The sequence below is a fragment of the Apteryx mantelli genome, chromosome 14, assembly GCF_036417845.1.
Source record: "Apteryx mantelli isolate bAptMan1 chromosome 14, bAptMan1.hap1, whole genome shotgun sequence".
In the NCBI taxonomy this organism is placed as follows: Eukaryota; Metazoa; Chordata; class Aves; order Apterygiformes; family Apterygidae; genus Apteryx; species Apteryx mantelli.
This window is the reverse complement of record NC_089991.1, coordinates 4877346-4896791: the sequence shown is the minus strand read 5'-3', so window position 1 is coordinate 4896791 and position 19446 is coordinate 4877346. Positions and strand designations below refer to the sequence as shown.

The following is a 19446-nucleotide window of genomic DNA, read 5'->3' as shown; positions in this document are numbered from 1 at the left end:
CATCAGGGGTGAAGAAGTCAAGTTCTGGATCACTAAAAAAAGATCCAGTGGCATCTGTTGCTACCTCTAGACATGCTTAGTAACATGCACCTGAGTAGCAAAACGTTTCAGCTGAGCACTTGGCTTTATTTTCAGAGGTATGCCCACAGAATACGACACAGTACACCTGAAGTTCCAAAAACCACTGATGTGTCGCCACTTGGGAAGCAAGAGAACATAAATTAACTTGATGTTGTGCTTTCTGGAAAATTAACTGTACAGCCTTGGCATCATCTATGCCAATAGGCATTTAGTCTGGAAATAATAGAAACGCGCTCAGCTGTGTTCACAGCTATCAGCAGTGATGTACACGGTCGACAGAGCCCTTTGGAAGTGGTGCAAGAGCAGCACTGCCCCGCTGCCAGACGCCGGAGTGTGGCGCGCTTTGGGAGAGAGCGCGATTGCATGAGCTGGACCAGCGCTAGGCCATTTCTTAGCCTCTCCTCTCATCGCCTTCCCTCTCACAGACCTTGTGCTGTTTTTCCTTCCTAACTGTATGGCCAATCAGAGACAATGTAAATACCCAGAAGGAAATTTGTCCAACAGCTTCATATTTCATCTGAAATCTAATTAGTAAATATTTGTAAGTGCTTTGAATGTTTGAAATGATGGTTTAGTTCAAAGTGCATTTCAAATCTAGCTGTAATACTATTTTTTTTTTCTTCCTCCTCTGTCTCCTTCTCTCATTTTTATTTTGTCTCTACAAGCTTTTTCATTTCAGGGATTTTCTGTTCATTTTTACAGAATTGCTCCTCCATCTTATTTCCTTTCTGCTGTTTCTCCTCAAAATGGTAATCTAAGCAATGCATTATTTCTGTCCACGATGTATGTGCATGTGCAATGTAGATTAAATACAAATAGCCAAGAGCTTCAAGGAAACATAAAGAGAGGGTCTATGCAATGTGCTTATAGTGTTCATTTGCACAGTAAATTTCATGCTCCCCTGCAGTGCCAGATTTACTGCCGAGTACTGAGCTGCTCGCAGACGGGAAGCTGGATTCAGCAGATGTGTGTCATACAATTAGTCTGTGAACGCACTGAAAACATGTGGAGGCTTTCTGGTGCTATGATAGCTCCAGCCATGAATGCTGGACATTCGTCTCCATCAGCTCCAGAAGTCTTGGATTGGTGTGGAAACCCTCAAATTCCAATGAACTCTATTTAAAAGACATATAGTCTGTGATGAGCAGATCCCTTGAAAAATGTCTAACACAGTCACCCTGTGTCTGCTCCACTTTTTCTTAATTAACTTTTATTGGGTAAATAAATATGTGTATTAATAAGCAGCTGTAACTAAGCAGGCTGTAATTTTTCTAGGAAAAGTCTGTAGATGAAATCATTCTGAGCTATGGTCGTATATTTGAAAGGAAACTAATCTGTGATACTAGCTTTCCTGATCAGAAGTCTGATCTTGTAGCTTTAGTAAAGGCTAATGGAACATTTAGTTGTATACAAGGTAGCAGTATAGACTACGAATCTCAGAATTATCTGTGCTTAGGATATCTAGTGATGGGCTGTGGTTCCTGCCCTGCTTTTTATGCCCGTTATTCAGAAGCAGTTATTAGAGTGAATTTAATTACATGTCCTAAATGATGTCATATGGACTGATTTTCATGAATAGCGCACTTGTACAGGTTGCTCCGTGTTTGTGTGTCATGCACCATCCTGTGGGTCTATTGCCCTGTTTACCGTGGCAACTGTGCAGTGAATAATCTCCTACAGCAATTACAACTGAGAAAACTGCAAGCTCATTGACCCAGACAGACTCATCCTACTTCCAAATTCCTGAAGTCTGAAAAAAGATTGCTTCAGCGAAGCACTAAAATGCAGGCTTACAATTATTTCCTCAACATCAGTAGGACTTAAACGTAAACCCAAGTATATTCATGAATCTGGGCCTGGGAAGACAGAAGGCTCAAAAGAAATCTTTGAGGGAGCTGGAGGATGTTTGTAATTGCATATAAAGTGGTTTGATCCCATTCGTTTCTGAACCATTGGCACCGCTTCAGTTTCTGGTGAAAGCTCATCTGCACTGAGGGGTTCAGCAAATCACAGACCTGCTCACAATATGTTGCAGCATCAAGGCCAGATTTTGCAGCTTGCCATCCAAAATGCTCCTGAAAAAAATGCTGGCACTTCAGAGGTAGGCTCCCATGGATGAAGAAGTTCTTCTCCAATCCTTGACTGAGATAGGTGGTCTGTCTTTCTTTTTCCCATTTCCTCTAACTTTTTGCTCTGTCTGTATCCCTCTGACCTGAAACAACTCCTTTCTGAAGAAATCTGGGTGATTTTGAACAGATGTAGAGACATGACAGAGTTCATTTAGAACATAATCAACAGATAATAATAGGGTACTCAGAGAAATTGCAGTGAATGACAAGTACCATCAGCCTTTTCAAAACAGCAAAATTAGACATTTTTAACTCCACATGCACAACAGTGTCAGAAGAAGCAGGAAATGACTAATTTGGAATCCTTTTATTATATTCTAGTTTTTAAAAAATGATATTGTGGCATTCTCAAACATTATCCTGATCCTTCTCTGCTCACTGTCTCTATAGGCAATAAAACCATGTTCCACATGTTATTTGAAGTAGACTGACTCTTTTGTGTACTTACTGGCACCCTTCATCTTCTTTGCCTGACAGCACTCAACATGTCAGGATGAAGCCCCAGTGTGCTTCATGTATGATTTGTGGGTTTTCATTACTGTATAGATTGATCTGATCTGTGAAACTCACAGTCCTCAAACTTCTGTAATGTGGAAGGTAATCAGAGTACTTAGGAAAGTTTGGGCTGTTGTCATTGTCTAGATACAAAATGTGTCCACCTTCGCCCTGCTGCAGAGAGAACTGAGCTGAATTTCCCCTCTCCAGCCATCAGTTTGCTGCTGCTGCGGGAAGGGAAAGTTGCCCACTTGCTGGAGAAGTCACAGCTCATCCAGAGAGCCCAGAGGTCACTGAGGACCTTGGGTTTGCTTGCTCCAGCTTCAGATCAGGTGTTCAAGCCAGAATGCAGCCCAGACTGGTAGGAGCTGCCTGATTCATGGCTTGCAGATGGGACTGTTCCTGCAGGAAGGCATTTAGGCCAGGAGGGCCTAGTTTGGGGGATGAGCCTGGATTGCGGAGGCTGGTGGTGGGATCAGGACTGCTCCTGCCCTTAGTGCCCCCGTGACATGATGGCAGTCTGTCCCTCTGTCTCCTGGCAGGGTGCACCTAAGGGTCTGATCTTCAAGTTGAAAACCTTGAAGTGACTAACAATAAGTGGAAGTGTGTTCTGCTGCTCTTTCACATCTTCGCCCTGACTGTTGGCCCCATACCTCACTAACTGCTGCCCTGGGACAGCAGGTCCTACACAAAAGCAAGTCCCACCATTGTCGCAGTGTTCCTGCATTCAGCGCAGTCCTGCATGCCGGGTCTCGGATGCTCCCAAATGTGTGAAATGCATGTGATCTATACAGCACTGGCGCAGAAACCAATACAGCAGTACCTCCAGCTCACATTTTGCTTACAAACCTTCCAGGCTTCCCTCTACTTTTTACCCTTTGCTATGACTCCCAAGTCAGTATTTTAAACACTGGCAGGTCATTTCTCCTGCTTGTATTACCAGAGCTATTGTATGCAAGCCAGAGACATGAGAGGCTTGGCTGATGGTCTCCTGGTAATCTCAGATTTTAGTGAAGATATAGCCATTAAGCTGTGCTTGAAAAGGAAAGGATACTTTAGGAGAATCATTGAGTGCTGTATTCGCACTGTCAGACAGAATAAGCTTTTTACACTGACTGCGAGCATGAAGTAAGTCAGTGCGATGATCTTTATGACAGGTGCTTTTGTAAGTGGGATCTAGTCAGAAGATATAGCACATTCAGTGATCCTTTAGGCCTCTCTTAACACATGTGAAGGCTCTCCTGACAGCAGTAAGCTGCTCTCCTGCCCACTTGCACGTTGGCTGGAAGGTTGTTTATCCTTTATACCTTCTGTATCTTGGGTAGATTGTGTTGCTGCTTTTGTCAACTTAAAAATAATTTTGAACACAAAAATTTTTGAATCACAAAATTCTGAAAATGTGTAAAACCAGCAGAAATATTAAGCTCGGAGGAGATGTGAATGAAGTTGGGTCTTTACTGAGTGTACCAGCTTGTCATTTACAGTTGCTTTAGAGGCACTTTCCTAGCTGCTAACTGAATTGCTTTCCTTAAAGAAAGTAGCAGAAGAAAAATAATTTGAGCTAACACATATTTGCTGTTCAGATGATGTGGAAATGGTGATGAGAATTACCTAAAATATGCTGGCTAAGAGATAAACTTGTGAACTCTGCAAACAGTGTATGAATAGAGAATGGTATTAAAGCTTAGCAAAGTTCTCACCCTTAATTTTATAACCTTCTGGACTAATTAAGTGTCTCCATTACCTGCAGAAAATAGGCATTTCCTTCCCAGCCTACATCTATTTTCAGATCTATCTACATTTGCCATCCTTCACAATTCCTGCAGTTACTTCCAGGCTGCAATTTGTGTTTGGACATCAGTTCTTTCAGTGAACAGACAAGCTTTCTATTTATTGAAATTCATCTTGGCATGGTGAAGATTAAAGCACAGAATTGATTAGAGAGGAGAGCTTTGAATCCATAAAGTACAATCTGCCTTTCATTTACATTTCAGACCTTACTTCACCCTATATTTGATAATATTCACCCTACAAACTCTATCTTCAGAAAATATTTAGGAACTAGATTTAGATGCAAATGTACAATCACTTTCTGCCTGGCTGTGAAGGCATCTTAAATCTTAGACCCTTAAACTGGCACTTTTATAGGGGTCTCAGTGTCCCAGTTTCTGCTATGGGGCATGAAGCTGCTCTGCCAGAGATAAGTATGTATTTGTTGGTATATTAAGGCTCCTTTTAGTTATGATTTTGAGTTTTTGCTGATCACCATTTAAGAATACTGCAATTAGGACATGCTGTCTGATTACAATGCTCAAGGAGGAAAAGGGAAACCTGAATTTCAACCTTTTGGACAGGTAAAAGGATGTAAAAGCACAAGTTCCAACTCTCAGAAGCACTGGCGTGTAGGCTCTTCCTCACGTCTCCTTCTCGGCCTCTTCTCCTCAATACCCATCTGAGATGGGATCTTCCTGTTTCTGCGAGAATGCTCTAATTGCTACTGACTGCCTGTGCGTGTTGAATTTTTCTCTGCTGAGTGGAATAGCTCTTCCTCTCTGATACATGCTGTAAGACACCTGCCTGGGGTAGATGTCTTGCTCCGCAAGAGAGCTCATGGCTGGGAACCCAAAGCAGAGACAGGCACCGCATTTTCCCTCATCATTCCCTTATGCTAATGTGAATCCCAGTTTTAGTGCCAAATTTTCATGCATGCAATAACAAGCCTAGGTACTAAACTCGGGGCTGGAGACTCCCCTGGGTTGCAGATCTTTAAAAGTGGATGCTGCACAAACAAACACTTATGTGTTAAAAAGGCAGCACAGCAATATTTTTGTGTTGTCCTGACCTGACTGAGGAAGGAAAAGTCTTCAGCACACAGGGCAGCATGTGACAGACTATAAGTGGATACTAGATGAAAGATTAAATGTAAACAAAGTTTGGGGTGGGGGGGAAGGAAAGGGTTAACCAACTGCAAAAAACTGTAACAAAAAGTCATCAAACCAACTTGCATAAGAAAATATTTCATTGTTAGGAACATCTCATTTCTGAAGGGGAATAACTGTCCAAGGAAATTTAGCCACCTCCAAGAATAACATCATCTTTTAGACAGTGCTCTGCTGCCTAATTAACTACTGTCTGCACAGTGCTTTGAGCTCTTTGGCTAACAAGGAAGGCATGTTGCTATGTGTAAATGTTAGAACTAATAATTTAAAAAATATAGGAGTACAAAGGAATATCATTTCATCAAAGCCAGGTTTAACTATCTTCTTCTTTGGTTGCTTGCTTAATTAGATAAGCTACTGAATTTAATTAACTCATCAACCTAATTTGAAAAGATCTCTCAAGTCAGTAAGAGCTTGTCTTATGCTTATTATCTCTATTTGTTGCACCAGGTCTTTAATATCACCATTTTGTTAGTGTATTAACAATAGCCTTAATTGTGTTCTAATTTATTGCATTTACTCAGATGGTGCCATTTTCCTCACTTTTTTTAAGTGCCAGCATGTGAAAATCAATCACAGTTTAATTTAAGGCAGTGAAATTGCTCTTGCAGCTTTCCATCAAGTCAGCTACATACCATCCCTTTTTCCATAAGTATAATTTGGGTTTGTAAGGTGGGAGGGGTTTTTTTTCAAGGTGAAATTATTTCCTAGGAACTCATGTTGAGTTTCTGAGGACATGTTTCCTGGAGGAGTACTATGAAAGAAATTATTTTCTGGATACTCTTTTGGGACTGGTTAACCAAACTGTTGGGTAATAAAATTTAAAGTGAAATTGGTATTACAGCTATAGAATTTATTTGAACCCATCCGGATACGATGACACAGTTTAATGTAACAATCTGTAACTCCTTGGAAGTTTCTGAAAAAAGAATTGGAGTTACTAAGAAAGAATCTAAGCCGTAAAATCTGCTGTAAATTCCACCCCATTAGACTGACCTCTGTGTGATCATCTCTTCATATTCCTAGAAGATATGCCACACAGTGAGGAAAGGTGAGGTGATTGCTTAAAATATCATACTTCAAAATTTCTTTGTAAAGTATCTTACAAAACTTATTGTTCTGTAAAGTGTATTTTATTGCACTGTAAAATATGTTGCTGGTAGAAAAACTGCTAATCAGTTCTGGGAGAAGTTCATGTATATGTGTGAAAAGTGAGCGAGATGCTAGATGAATCAGGTGCTTTCTTACTATTCCAGCCGGGAGGTTTTGCAGAGATAACCTTGCTCATAGTTGCTCTCTCTTGCTTTTTTGATTTCGTTTTGTTTGTCTGTGGCATGCCTTCAAGTGCATAGTCAAATAGCACGTGTGTCTCTGTTTTCCCCTAGAACGACTATAGGAAGCTATCTATGCAATGCAAGGACTTTGTTGTGGGTGTGCTGGACCTGTGCAGAGACACCGAGGAAGTGGAGGCAATTCTGAACGGAGACGTGAACATACATTTGTGCCCTGAGCACCATCGGCCAAGCCTGAGCAGAATTAGGCTTGCTATTAAATACGAGGTCAAAAAGGTAAGCTTTTCCTTTAGATGCCTGGTGAATCCATCTTACCAGCTAAATGCTGCTGCTTTGATGCTACTTGGAAAATAATAAATGAAACATAGATTTCATTGGGCCCAGGGTTATCCCTTGCATTTTAACATTTTTATGGCATTTTTTCATGTATTTTATTGTGGAGAAGGATATTTCCAAAGTATGCATTACAGCAGGCATGGCTTTGCTTTTAAAGTGATAGAAGTGGATGTATGGGCGGCACGAGGGACTGTCCACGTGGCACAGAGCTTCTTGTGCAGGCCACAACTGTGAATCTATGAAGGGTTCAGCAGGGACCAAAGGTTGTTACCTTGACAAACTTCCTTCCTTCACTCTGATATGCATGAAGAGGAGGGGTGAACCTAGCAGAAGCTGTGGCAGCTTTGGCCACAAATTATAAAAGCAAAGAAATTAAAGCAGCTTCTCACCCTCCATATACAATGTGCCTTGCCTTCAAACTAGACTTTTGCCATAGGCTGAGGAAATAGCTGGATTTTGCAGCCTTTCTGAAGTCAGCAGACCAAATTTCCAGTCTCACCTCATTTTGCTTTCAACTGCACCTTGACAGCCTGTCTCTGATCCACATCTCATAGTATTTACAAGCCACAGTCACTTGCAACCATCAAGTCTTACCTTTTGTGTAATGCTAAAGAGCTAACATATGCAAAAAAGCAGCAATTTTGTCATAGGCAAGAGCCCTTACTGCAGTCTGATGGAAAACAGAATTCAAAATTAAAAGAAGACATTGGTGGATTTTTGTTCAGAAGTATATCAAAACCTCAGAAGTCAATGTTTGGTGAACATTTTGCTGAATCTTGAATTTTTTTGTGGAAGTATGTGGAAAATAGATAACTATTGGGTTTTTTGTTTGTTTGTTTGTTTTTTGTTTTTTTTTAAATAGATCCCCAGTTCCCTATCTTACAAAGCTCCAGACCCATATTCTAGGAGTTCAGGTTTCCAGCAAATCTGATTTTGATTTTTAATGTTACTGATTCACTAGTTACATAGGGGTGTTTCATATGAAAGACACTCAAAACTCCTCTACCAATAAAAGAAAGATATATATTTTAAGGGAAAACATAAAGATTGTTTGACTTGTAGAAGGTTTTGGGTTTGGGGGTTGTTTTTTTTTTAATGGTTTTATTTTTTTTTAATTCAGCTTTATGGATGTGTGTTCTATGAATGGAAAATTTAATTCTGGCAAATCCTGGGTCTGGGTGGTCCCAATTAATTGCTCCTACAATATGCATTGATGGAAACTGGGCTCCTGCGACTGGGCTAGGAGAGCTTTCCAAATTTCCCAGCTAACATCTGCTCTCGCTTTCCCCTCACAAACCCGCCACCTGCTTTGATCTGTCTCTCAACAGTGTTACTGTGCTGGCCAGAGAAGGTCTCTTCCTGTTATGAAAGCCATTAATTAAAGAGAATCTTAAAACTCTTACTGGAAATGAATTGCTTTCATGCAGGAACACGTGGTACGGAGCCCAATATTTCCTCCCTAAACGTGGTGTCTCTGCACCGCCTCATCACCAGCGCTGGGCGTAACGTCTCAGGCCACCCTCAGTTAGATGGCTTTCAGCAAGCTGGGTCAGATGCAGCTATTGAAACTGTGGCTTTGGCCCCAAACTTGCCCTGCTGCTCTTTCGGAAAGGCAGCTCCCTGAAAGGCACTCGGAGCTCACCATCGACGAGCAGCCCCCGCCGACCTACGGCCTAAGAGTTAGCACGAAGCTGGTGGGAACCTCAAGCCCTCTGAACGTGTGAAGTCTGCATTGTTTTCCTCGTTTGTTCTTCTGAATACTGGCCTCATCCTTTAGATCCCGAGACCTTTGAAACAGCCCCCACCAGAGCTGAACTGCTGTCGGTTATTGTGCTGTTTTGAGCACGCTTGTTCTAGCTCAGCCGGTTCGTTTTAAGAGGAACGTTTCCTCCGTTTCTCATTTGTTATATTAGCGCATTATTTCGTAATGCATGACCACTGGTCTGAAGCCACACGGTATCGGTGGTAGGTCATATGCAACTGATCTCTTCGTCTGTAATAACTTCCTATGCCCAGGAAAGCTGAGCATCCTTTCTGGATCGCAGCAGCTTGTTGCTCACAGATACTAATTTTTAAACTAATTATAGAACCTAAATATGAGCTTTAGTCAATCTCGCGTTGACTCTCAGGTTAGAACTTTTCAGCATATTCTTTTCAGCAGGCAGCGCATGTCTTATGTCTAAGATGAGCATTTAACTGCTAACTCCAAAGGAAGATAGTTTCATTTGTGGGAGGCAGAGACGCATTCAGATAAATGGCTTTGGTTATTGGCAGTGACTTATGATAATAGACTGATATTTATCATACATACTTACTGAACAAAGAGATTGTGTTATGGTAACACAGTAATGGTTTCCTTAAGTGGCAATAGATTCGATGTACAGGTTTTATATCTATTTGAGAGACAGCTATGCTTATGTGTACAAAATCTGTGCTCTGAATTATATTTTCATTTTAAGAAAATAATAGAGAGGGGGAGAGATGGAAGGGGAATTATTATAAATATTTAATAAATTAATTTGGGGGATGATTCTGTAAATTCCAAGTCACTTTTTCAAAGCAAATGAAATGATTCATAGGCATAGCAAGATCGCATGTGGCCCTCCAGGTATAAAAGGCAGACTGAGAAAGGCACAGTAAGTGACTTCTCACTTGCAGCGCTCAAACCACCCAGCCACGTCACTTTGTCGAACAACCCTGACCGCCCCGGCCAAACCAGGGTGGCAACATGTAGGTGGCTGCATCTTACCCAGAAGCAATCCCAGAGATGTGTAGGCCAGACGTGCTGCTCCTTTCTAGCTTTTTAACTGCGCTCTGGCACTGGAATGATACGGGAATAACGGTGTTTGCATTTTTGCCCTGGACATTTTATCAGATATGACAGGGTTGCAATTCTATATTAAGAAATAAAGATGTTCTTACTTATGTGAGTATAGAGAGGGCAGAGCATGAAATACTTTATACTCACTCCTTCCCATGAGCAGCAAGAAGAAGTGTAGAAGCCAACATGCCCTTACAGATTTCACAATGGGCTGAAAAAATAAAATGAACAGGGCGGTAGATGCTAGGTTTTCTTTATTATTATTAAGTTAGTCTCCAGTCTAAATATTTGCATTTACATACAAAGTTTTAACAAATATTTGATATTTTATCTATTTCTACCATTATGCTTCTTAATTCACATTTTCTTATTAGCACTCTAAGTGCCTGGGGTAGGCTTTATTTGATGAGAATTTCCAGAGCACAATTTATATTGAAAATTATTATTTAGTATCCATGAACTTACTTTTCCAGCTGCTGCTCCGGTCCACATTTTATCACATCATTTCTGGAGTCTGGGAAAAATGTCAAGGGCTCCCATCCTCAGGCAGGATAGCAATTGCATCTGTCAAACTTCATCAAGCTTTTGCACAAACTTTTAAAATCCTCTTTTTTTTCTTTTTTAACTCCTTTATCTCTTACTTGGTAGCCATCATATAGTGCAGTCAGCAACAGCCACAGTGTCCCTTAATCATAGCAGGTGGTCTCCCGGCTTCTCCTACACCCTGCCCAGCTCACAGCCCACGTGGACCTATTCTCCTCCTCAAAGGCCACATCGCCACGGAGGCAGAGATGGCACCGTTTTGAAACTGAGACTCATCACACCCATCACTTTGCATTTTATGGATCCGTATCGGCTCTATGCTCTTTTATTTTTTTCTGCCTACGTACCCACATGAAAATTTTAGGGACACAGCTAGTGTTATATACACAGTTCATGTTGTTAGAGATAATTTTGGATTAGGATTCTCTATTACTTTGTCCCTCTGTTCTTCCAAAAAGCAATTCACAGTTCAACAGACAGGAGGTAGTTTTATTGATCAGTATCTTTTATTTCTATTAGTACCTTAGAACGTTTGAGATGAACCTTGGAAAGTCATTCAGGAATGCATCAGAGGTTCCAAACTTCATGTCCTTGTTTGTTTCTTTTCTTTTTTTCCCTCTCTTTTTCTTTTCTTTGTACAAAACAAACTACTAGCAGATATAAGACACTGGCAAGAGAGCAACTTCATCTTTCTACAACATAATGGAGGCACTTTATATAGAAGGTGACTGAAGAATTAAGAAACTCTACTTGTACATGTTTCACAGCCAGGAGAAAGCTAAAATTGCTGTATTTTACAAAATGGTCTTTAAAATCTCCACGTTTCTCCAGTCCTCTACTCTTCATGAAAAGAACTAAATAACCACTCTGTACCCCAGGATTCTTGGACAACTGCATTCAGAAGTCCTCGAATTCAAGTTTTACAGAATCACGGCTCTCTTTAAATTATCTGTCTTAATGATTCATGATTCCTCTAAAACAATTCCAAATGTTACAATGGGAACATTTTGTCAAGAGTGAAATAAACAATTTGCAAACATTTGGGCATTTAATAAGTCCTGGATACTTTCCAAGAAATGGACTGTGTTACGGGATTGTAGCAAATTCACTGTTGTCTCCCCTGGCATTATTTAGCTATGCTTCGCCCTTGCATGCGCCGGTCAGGAAGGGGTTTCTCTCTCTTCCAGCTGTGCGGACCCCCCGGCGAAGGCAGCGGGTGCCTGTATTCTGCGGAAAGGGGGTGTGTGGGAAAGAGCAGCAAAGCGCCTTGCTGCTGATGCAGAGCATAGCAAGGCTGTTCACGTGATTTCCTTGGATAACGTAAGAGGGGGCTTGTCACAGTGTGCGAGCAAATGCCGTGGCGGTTCTCCAGCACTTGCTCAGAATGCACGGAAGTGGCAAAATTTAAAGTGATGTTAAGGTGAAGCGATAATTGTTTAGGCTGGCTGCTTCTGATGGACAACAGCCAAGAGTGGTTTGAGCTGCCAAATTTGAGTTCTGGTCCTGATGGAAGAAAACAAAACTGATTTTAGCCACGGCGCTAGTTTCAGAACTTTTCTATGCTTTTTCACTTAAACTCTGCAGGAACCAGACTAACACCAAACCAGGTGCATTCCAGCACAGTTCTGACCCTTGAAAAGTTCATCTGTCCTGAAGCAATAGAGCGTCCCCCTTCTCTGAGGGAGGTAGTATCAACCACTTTTCATACAGCTTTACCGGGAAAGCTCCTTCAGCCAAGGATGCTTTCAGTCATTCGCCGTGTAGGCGTACAACATCTAAGTGAGAGTAACTTCATGTTCTTGACTGGAAATTGCGCAGCAATGCTTTTTCTTGCCTTGAAGCAATGAAACAATTTTGATTCCAGTCAGATACTGGAAACACAAAGGTGGCACAGATTTTCCTTATGAGTGAATTCATCTCTTATTAAACCTGGGGGTGATTTTTTCCAGTGAGGGGAACCAACCTTCTACCAGTGAGCAGCTGGGAAGACTTTCCCTTCCTCTGTCTGAACCCAGCTGTCCTTTCATCACAGGACATTTACTCAAAGAAGGGGCTAGTGAAAAGTTAGGCCAGAGATTTATCCATTCGTGTGGAGAACTGATAGTGAGGAAATGCACAGCTTTTGATATAGCACTACAAAACCATTTTAGTGGTGTATATTAGCTTTACAGAACATTTAAATATTTTCTGTTCTCTTTTTTGTCCTTACTGCTACACTCTTCTCTTGTCCTCCTTTCACGTTGGCAAGTTGTTTATATGTTGACGTTACCTTTAGGTCGAAAGCCAGAGCTTCTCTTTAGGAGGTGACACCTATTCTCCTTTGCTCCCAATGTCAGAATCATGGTTGCTGTGTTCTTTTTAATTGCAAATGTCGAGTGCCCAACTCTGTTTTCTCAGTTAGCAGCTCAGCTCATGGCCATCACAAAGCCAGAGCACCTTTCTCTTTCACGAGTTTTAATTTAATTAACAGTAAGACACACAAATTGGGTTTGAGGAAAAAAATTAATAAGAATTAAACAGAACACCAGATGGCTGTGTAAATCCTATTTAATAGAGAGCTGGAACAGGAACTTTTCTCATAACTATATTATTAATAATTAACGTATGGATGATGCTCCAAGCAGAATACTCCTGGCTGCATTAAATTATAATTTTTCACTGCATTGGTCATGCAACTCAGGTACTCAAGGGCATACGAAGTCCTAGCTCTTGCTAAATGCTCGCACGGGAGCCAGAGGAGCATCAGGGTAGTCCTTTGATGGGTAAAAGCACGAGCTTCTGCTCCCGCTGAGGAGCCAGCTCTGACCCCTCCGATAAATGTGCGATAACTGACACAGGCTGGAGCAGGGCTTGACTAACACATCATTTGCAAGGATAACTGGAAAAGCTCGGTGTTTGTGAGCGAAGCAGAAGTACGTACACCAGAGAGCGGAGGGCTGGAAAAGCCCAGAGCTGACAAGAAGTGCAGACACTTGGCCCTTGTGAGAGCTAAGAGCACGTGTGTGCCGCGCCATGGTGGGTTGCTGAGGGCTCTGTGCACTCTGAATTTGCAGTTATCCTGCGATGCTGTGTCCTGGGGATGAACCGCTGCAGGGAAAGAGAGGGAAGAGGGTCCCTCGGCCCACTGCCTCTCAGACAGCCCAAACATTTTTCTTACCGCCACCAGAAAGCTACGTGGTCGTAACCAAAATGAAATGTTTCAGCTCCAAGCTGGCAGCTTTCAGAGATGTCTAGATCACAGGAAATCTCTCTTGTGGTTGCTTGCCCTGCTTTGGATCAAAATGAAATTTAGAAATTTCCCACAGGACGAGCTGTGATCTTCTATAACATCTCGCAGGTATGGCTTGAAGCAGGAAAGGGTTATGTTTTATTGTCCAAATGTGAGGCCAGAAGGAGGAGAGCTTCTCAAGAAGAAATGTTTTTAGGAAGCTGGCTTTTTGCTCTTTTTCTATAATCCCTGGTAAGTTTTCTCACCTCTTTAGTTTCAGAAGTATTTAACAGGTCATGTGGCTTCGATGCTGGCCTGGATTCTGGTAGAGGGATGAAAAGTGTCTCGTGTCTCCGACACTGGAAAGCCAGTCGATAAAGTACAAATGTAGTCTACTTTCTGTGTGAGCTGTAGAAACACGGTGGTCATTCTGGACTCTAAACTTTTCCATGTAATTTTTCAGCCTCTTTCTACATTTTTAATTGTGTATTACAGGCCTTTAGTCAGAGATTGGAAAGGGAAGGAATTACTTCCTTTCCTCACAGAAAGTGTTTCTGTGTCTCTGGGTATTTCATTAGCAAGGTTCCTTCCTCCCACTAAAATCTGTGGTTCTGATGATTTCCTTTCACCCAGATGTTTTAATTTCTTTTATTTTCCAAGATGAATCTCATTTTGTTATTTCCTGCCCATACATCCATCCTCTCAAAGCTTGAATGAATCATTTCTCCATCCTGACTGGTGTTTGCAATATTCCCAATTTACTGCAATATGCAGACTTAATTATTTTCATTTGCAAAGTGCCACAGGGTCTTAGAAGTCCATCAAGACAATGACAAGAGAGCAGGGGCATGCACTGGGTCCTTTGCCTACATCCCCATCACAGATAAAAGGACTTAAAATTCCCTTTATTAATATTAAAACTATCTTAGAAAGTAGCAATTAAAATGATCTGCTATAAACCTGACCTCAGATGCTCCCAATTTTGGCTTCATCTCCCTCTGCAGACATAGATCTGCTAATGTGCATTTTGGATGGAAGGTCAGAGGAAGAGGAGTACAAAGCCTCAAGAAGAGGATAAGATTCAGTATTTTAAGTTATTGAGGGGATTCTGCCAAGCGGTGTTCAAATCTGGGTGGCTCCATGGGCAGAGACCCTGTGTGCAGCTCTCCTGCCTGGGTTTTTCACCACCTACCTTTACATGTCTACGTTCGACTTGGCTGTCGGGACTCCACCTTATGGCAAGAGGAGTCTCGTCCTACGAGCGATTCTTCCTCTCCATCAGCTCTGCGGGGTTCAGGACGTCTGCTCTGGGGTGTTTGAGTCTGAGCACCAACCCAGCCAGTCCTCACTACGTTGCTGAAGGACTGCCCATGGCTCAGGCTCTCTCAAGGTGGGACAGGCTATAGTGTTTTAAATTTCTTTATTCCGTGCCCCCTCCATGAATTTGCTTCTGTGATTGTTTTTTTTATAGGTACCAAAGGGAGTTTGTTGTTCAGTGGCTTTCTGTTCTAGCTTTTTTTTTTTCGGATGAATACTTAAAATAAAGATTTCCAAGTGGCCTTGATTCTGCAGAGATATGAAAAAAACCTGGAATGTTAGATGCTGGGACTTCCAATTCATTTTCTTGTTTTCAAATAAATAATTCAGTGATAAGAATTTGTTCATACATGCAAAAAGAGGAGAAACTAGACATCAGCAAAAAATCTTTGGGTAAAACATACAGCCCACTAAAATATGAAACTGGAATTTGTTTGAAACCCAACCACCTTATTCACTAGACTATAGAAAAATGTTTAGCATAAAAGAGACCATGTCCTTATCTCAGGGAAGTGACATTATAAAGAAACTTTAGATAGAACAAGCTTTAAACTGAACCAATTACAGAGCTCCTGTACATTCTACATTCTCTAGTTATGTGTCTCAAATATATCAAACTTAATTTTATAACATGAATTCAAAATGTAACAGTGAACAACAGCAGCAACAAAAAAATTCTCCTCTATCCCCTCCATTACCAAGAGGATTATTAACAGTGTTTTCACTGAGCACTCGAGAGCTTTTCTGTCAATAGGCGAATTGCATTTGAAATGGTCCTGGCAGTTTTACTTACCCCATTATTTTTGTTTTCTGTTAAACTAATTTGTTTGTATTTGGTTTTATTTTCTGTCTAATTAGCATTTTAAGCCTGGCTGAATCCTGTTTCCATCCGCATTACTCGTTCCATAGGAACAACGCTGTCTCATTTTTAGCTCTGCAACGCATGGGTGGCTTTGGGCAATTATGCAAGCACTGGGATGCTGGGCTGACCTCCATTCCCTCAGCTCTGTCTTCTTGTCACCTCTGCAAAGTGAGATCCTGATCCTCTTCACATAGTCATTGATTTAGCAGAATATCTATTCCAAACAGCATACTTGCTTACTGAGTGACGGGAAGGATATGCAGTTGTAAATTCTTGCTGTGCTAAGACGTAAAGTGTTCAGGATCAGAAATTTGGCTTAGATAACTCAGGTCAACTAGCAAGTGGGTCCAGATATTGGACTTCCATAAAGCTGGAGAGTATATGGTTCTCCTGGGATTTGATGCAAGAATGTATTTCTCCACTGCAAAATGGCTTTAAGAAGAAAACTCTCTTGGTTAAGAAAGGTGCTTTTGAAAGGTTTTACAAAAGGTAGTAATTTGTTACTAAGGTCGTAACAACATTTTTCCTAAGCCTTGAAAGTAATTCAGAGTCTGACATTGCACAATCCATTTTTATTTTGTCCTGGTAATTCCAGGTCATCCGTGCTCTGCTTAAAGTAAAATGCTTTTCTCTTTGCTTTGTAAATACTGATCTTAGACTCTAGATACCAAGTTTGAATATTCACCAGAAATGTAACAAAGTTCTTCTACAGGATGAGCAAGAACCTCATGAATATTTGCGTGATGCCATTAGACAGTCAAATGAACCCCGGCAACAGAGAAAAAGCTCCAGAAATTCTCAGGGCAGGGGCATTTTCATCCCTCATGTTCTCTGTGCGTCTCTGCGATTACTGCAATAGCCCAGGGGGTTCATACTGCAGGAGACCCTTCCTCACATAGTATTTCTCTTTATCTGATGCCTTGGTCATATCCTATTGAAAGTGGTCTTGATCTATTGAAGTTTCTCTTCAGTCTAAGTTGAACAGGGATTCATGTAATTCTTATTTTTTTCTGGTTGAAATTTGGGTCAGCTGATTTACTGTCCCTTGTTAGGTTTCTCACATGCAAAATGTTTTAAAAACTGGGCCTGGAGCCACAGGCAGAATTTGACTATATAAATAGAGCAGATTTCTTTTGTGAAAAGATCCTACAGAGCGTATATTTGGGTTGGAACTTCATTTTACTTATTATTTTTAATTTATAAAGAGGAGAGCAATGATTTTGAGTCCAAGTGGTTTTCTATTTCATTCTTAAACTTTCTACAGTATCACTTAAACCCATTATCAGAAACTGCAGCAACCTATGAGCCAAGTTCCATCCACATTTACCCTCTAACAATCTCATTTGCTGTAATTTAGTAGCGCGAGCACCACTAAAGGCAAATCTCTGTGTCCCTTTCACACTCCAGATCATAAAACAAATATATTATATCCCATCTTGTTTTGTTAAAATGTCCCAAAGTAGTTTCTTCAAAACAAAGGACCATTTGTTCAGTCAAGGTACTCGGAACACAAAGTAAAAGATGAAAAGAAAAAAGGCTGATGTATATATGGGCCTTTCCCTGCCCTGTACCTTCCATAGAAAGCTTCAGCAATCTCCACTGAGCTCTCTTGTCTCCTGCTCTGCGCTGGGTGAAACAACAGTGCAAGTAGGTGGGTCTTTTTCCAGATCAAAAACTGTTCTAAAAATTTTTTCAATTTTGTTTTTTCAAGATTTTTGCAAAAAAAAAAGTTTCAGTCCAAGCAAAATATTTTGTTCAGTACAAGTCAAGCTGCTTCATTTAGGCTTTGATCCTTAACAATACTTAAAATACCAAAGGAAAAACTGAAAAGTAGTTCAGAAGCAAAAAACTGCAATGTTTTGTTTTGGTGTTTCCCTTGTCTTTTTTCTTCGTCTGTGTGTGTGTGCATATCTGACCCTTTGATTCAGCTGATCCTCTTTTGTGAAATAGCAGAAAAATTTTAATCTTTTGACTGGAGAAGTCAAGGACACGGCAGTAATATTCTGCTTTCCCCTTTCTCTGAGTTTCTTCCGCCCTTGCCTTTGTTTGCTGAGACTCCCAGGACGCCCCCAGCAACCCAATGAAAGAGCACTTTGGCATCCCCTTTGCTGCATGATTTGATGGGAGAAACACGATATTGTCTCCGCGGAAGCGGAGGGGAAGCCCTGGTTTGGTCCTCGCCCCGCTGCGTGTTGGCTCCAGCCCAGCACCGCTGATGAGTGATGCCAACATGCCCCCAGGGCAGAGCTGGCTCTGGGAAACACCAGCGCGGCCGGTCCAGCTGCTCCGTCTGCCTTTCTCTGCCAGGATGTGCCATAAAGTCTTCTTCATGACGCTAATGCAGCGTTTTCTCCTTTGTTCCCTGGTCACACACCAGTCAAAATGGGAAAATCCATGTAGAAAAACCACTCGATGCTCCCCTCGTTTTCCTTTGTAACTTGAGGCACAGCATGGCAATTAGCTCAAATGAGTCACCAGAAGTTTCCTCATTTCCACTAGGATCTCTGGCATTTGAAGCATTGCACAGCCAAGTCAGGGTTCCCACGAGCAGGTGTTACAGCTTAAAATGTGTTAGCTGATGCTATGGAAGGCTTACGGGAGCTACATAAAAAGATAAATGTTTAATAATGAGCCCAGAAAGATTGTTCTGAGGGCATGAACACAGCCACACGATCAAAAGAAAAATGGCTCTTCCCTGCCCCTTGCAGCATTTCCTGACATTACAAATGTTCTCCTGAAAATCTGTTTATGTAGCTCCATTTCTAGCTCTCATTCACTGATTAAACACACCACGGTTCACCTGAGTTACAGCTTTTGTTCGCAGGCTTTTGCCTGCGTTTGCTCTAAGGCTTACGGTGAAGGGACGAGTTGGTGGGAACGTGACGGGAATGCCTGGCTGGAAGCAGAATATTAAAGTCAGAAGCTTGCGCTGTTAGTTCCGATGTGGAGATTTTTAGTGTTTTCACTGGTTCACTGATGAGTTTTTCCTTCCTACCTCAGCCCCTGGCTATTTAGCGCAAGGTGCATTAGTAAAGCAGGATAATCCTGTCTGGGTGCTTAATTCTTTTGCACTGATGGTAGATTTCTACATTCAAGAGAAGTGGAATTTATTTCAGTTATAGAAAGTCACTGTTGTTTCTGTGTGATTAGTTCCAGTCACCTGAAGCTGATCTCTGGCATTTACTTGCCATAAGTTTTCCTATTTCTGCTGATGGATTTACAGCATTCATTTATCTAAAATGTATATCTATTTTTTTCTGTTTAACGTCTGAGCATTGGCTTACGCTCTTAGTTTCCTCAATTTCTGTCCTTATTTTCCGGGTGTAACTCATCCAGTCCATGCCATGGGACAGGAGGGATGCTGCTCAGACAGGGACCACGGTGTGTTTTGGAAAGGGTGTTTTTGTGGTACCTAATCCAGGG

The 19446-nt window shown here is 41.4% G+C and overlaps 1 protein-coding gene across 1 annotated transcript in view; it reads left to right on the top strand.

The window, feature by feature from the left end:
- The window catches only part of TRPC7 (transient receptor potential cation channel subfamily C member 7), a 78820-nt gene that overhangs the window by 20789 nt on the left and 38585 nt on the right, over positions 1–19446 (top strand). The window contains exon 4 of the mRNA XM_013945892.2: positions 7030–7212. Coding sequence (XP_013801346.2) covers positions 7030–7212 — 183 coding nt within the window. The remainder of the gene's footprint in view (positions 1–7029; positions 7213–19446) is intronic.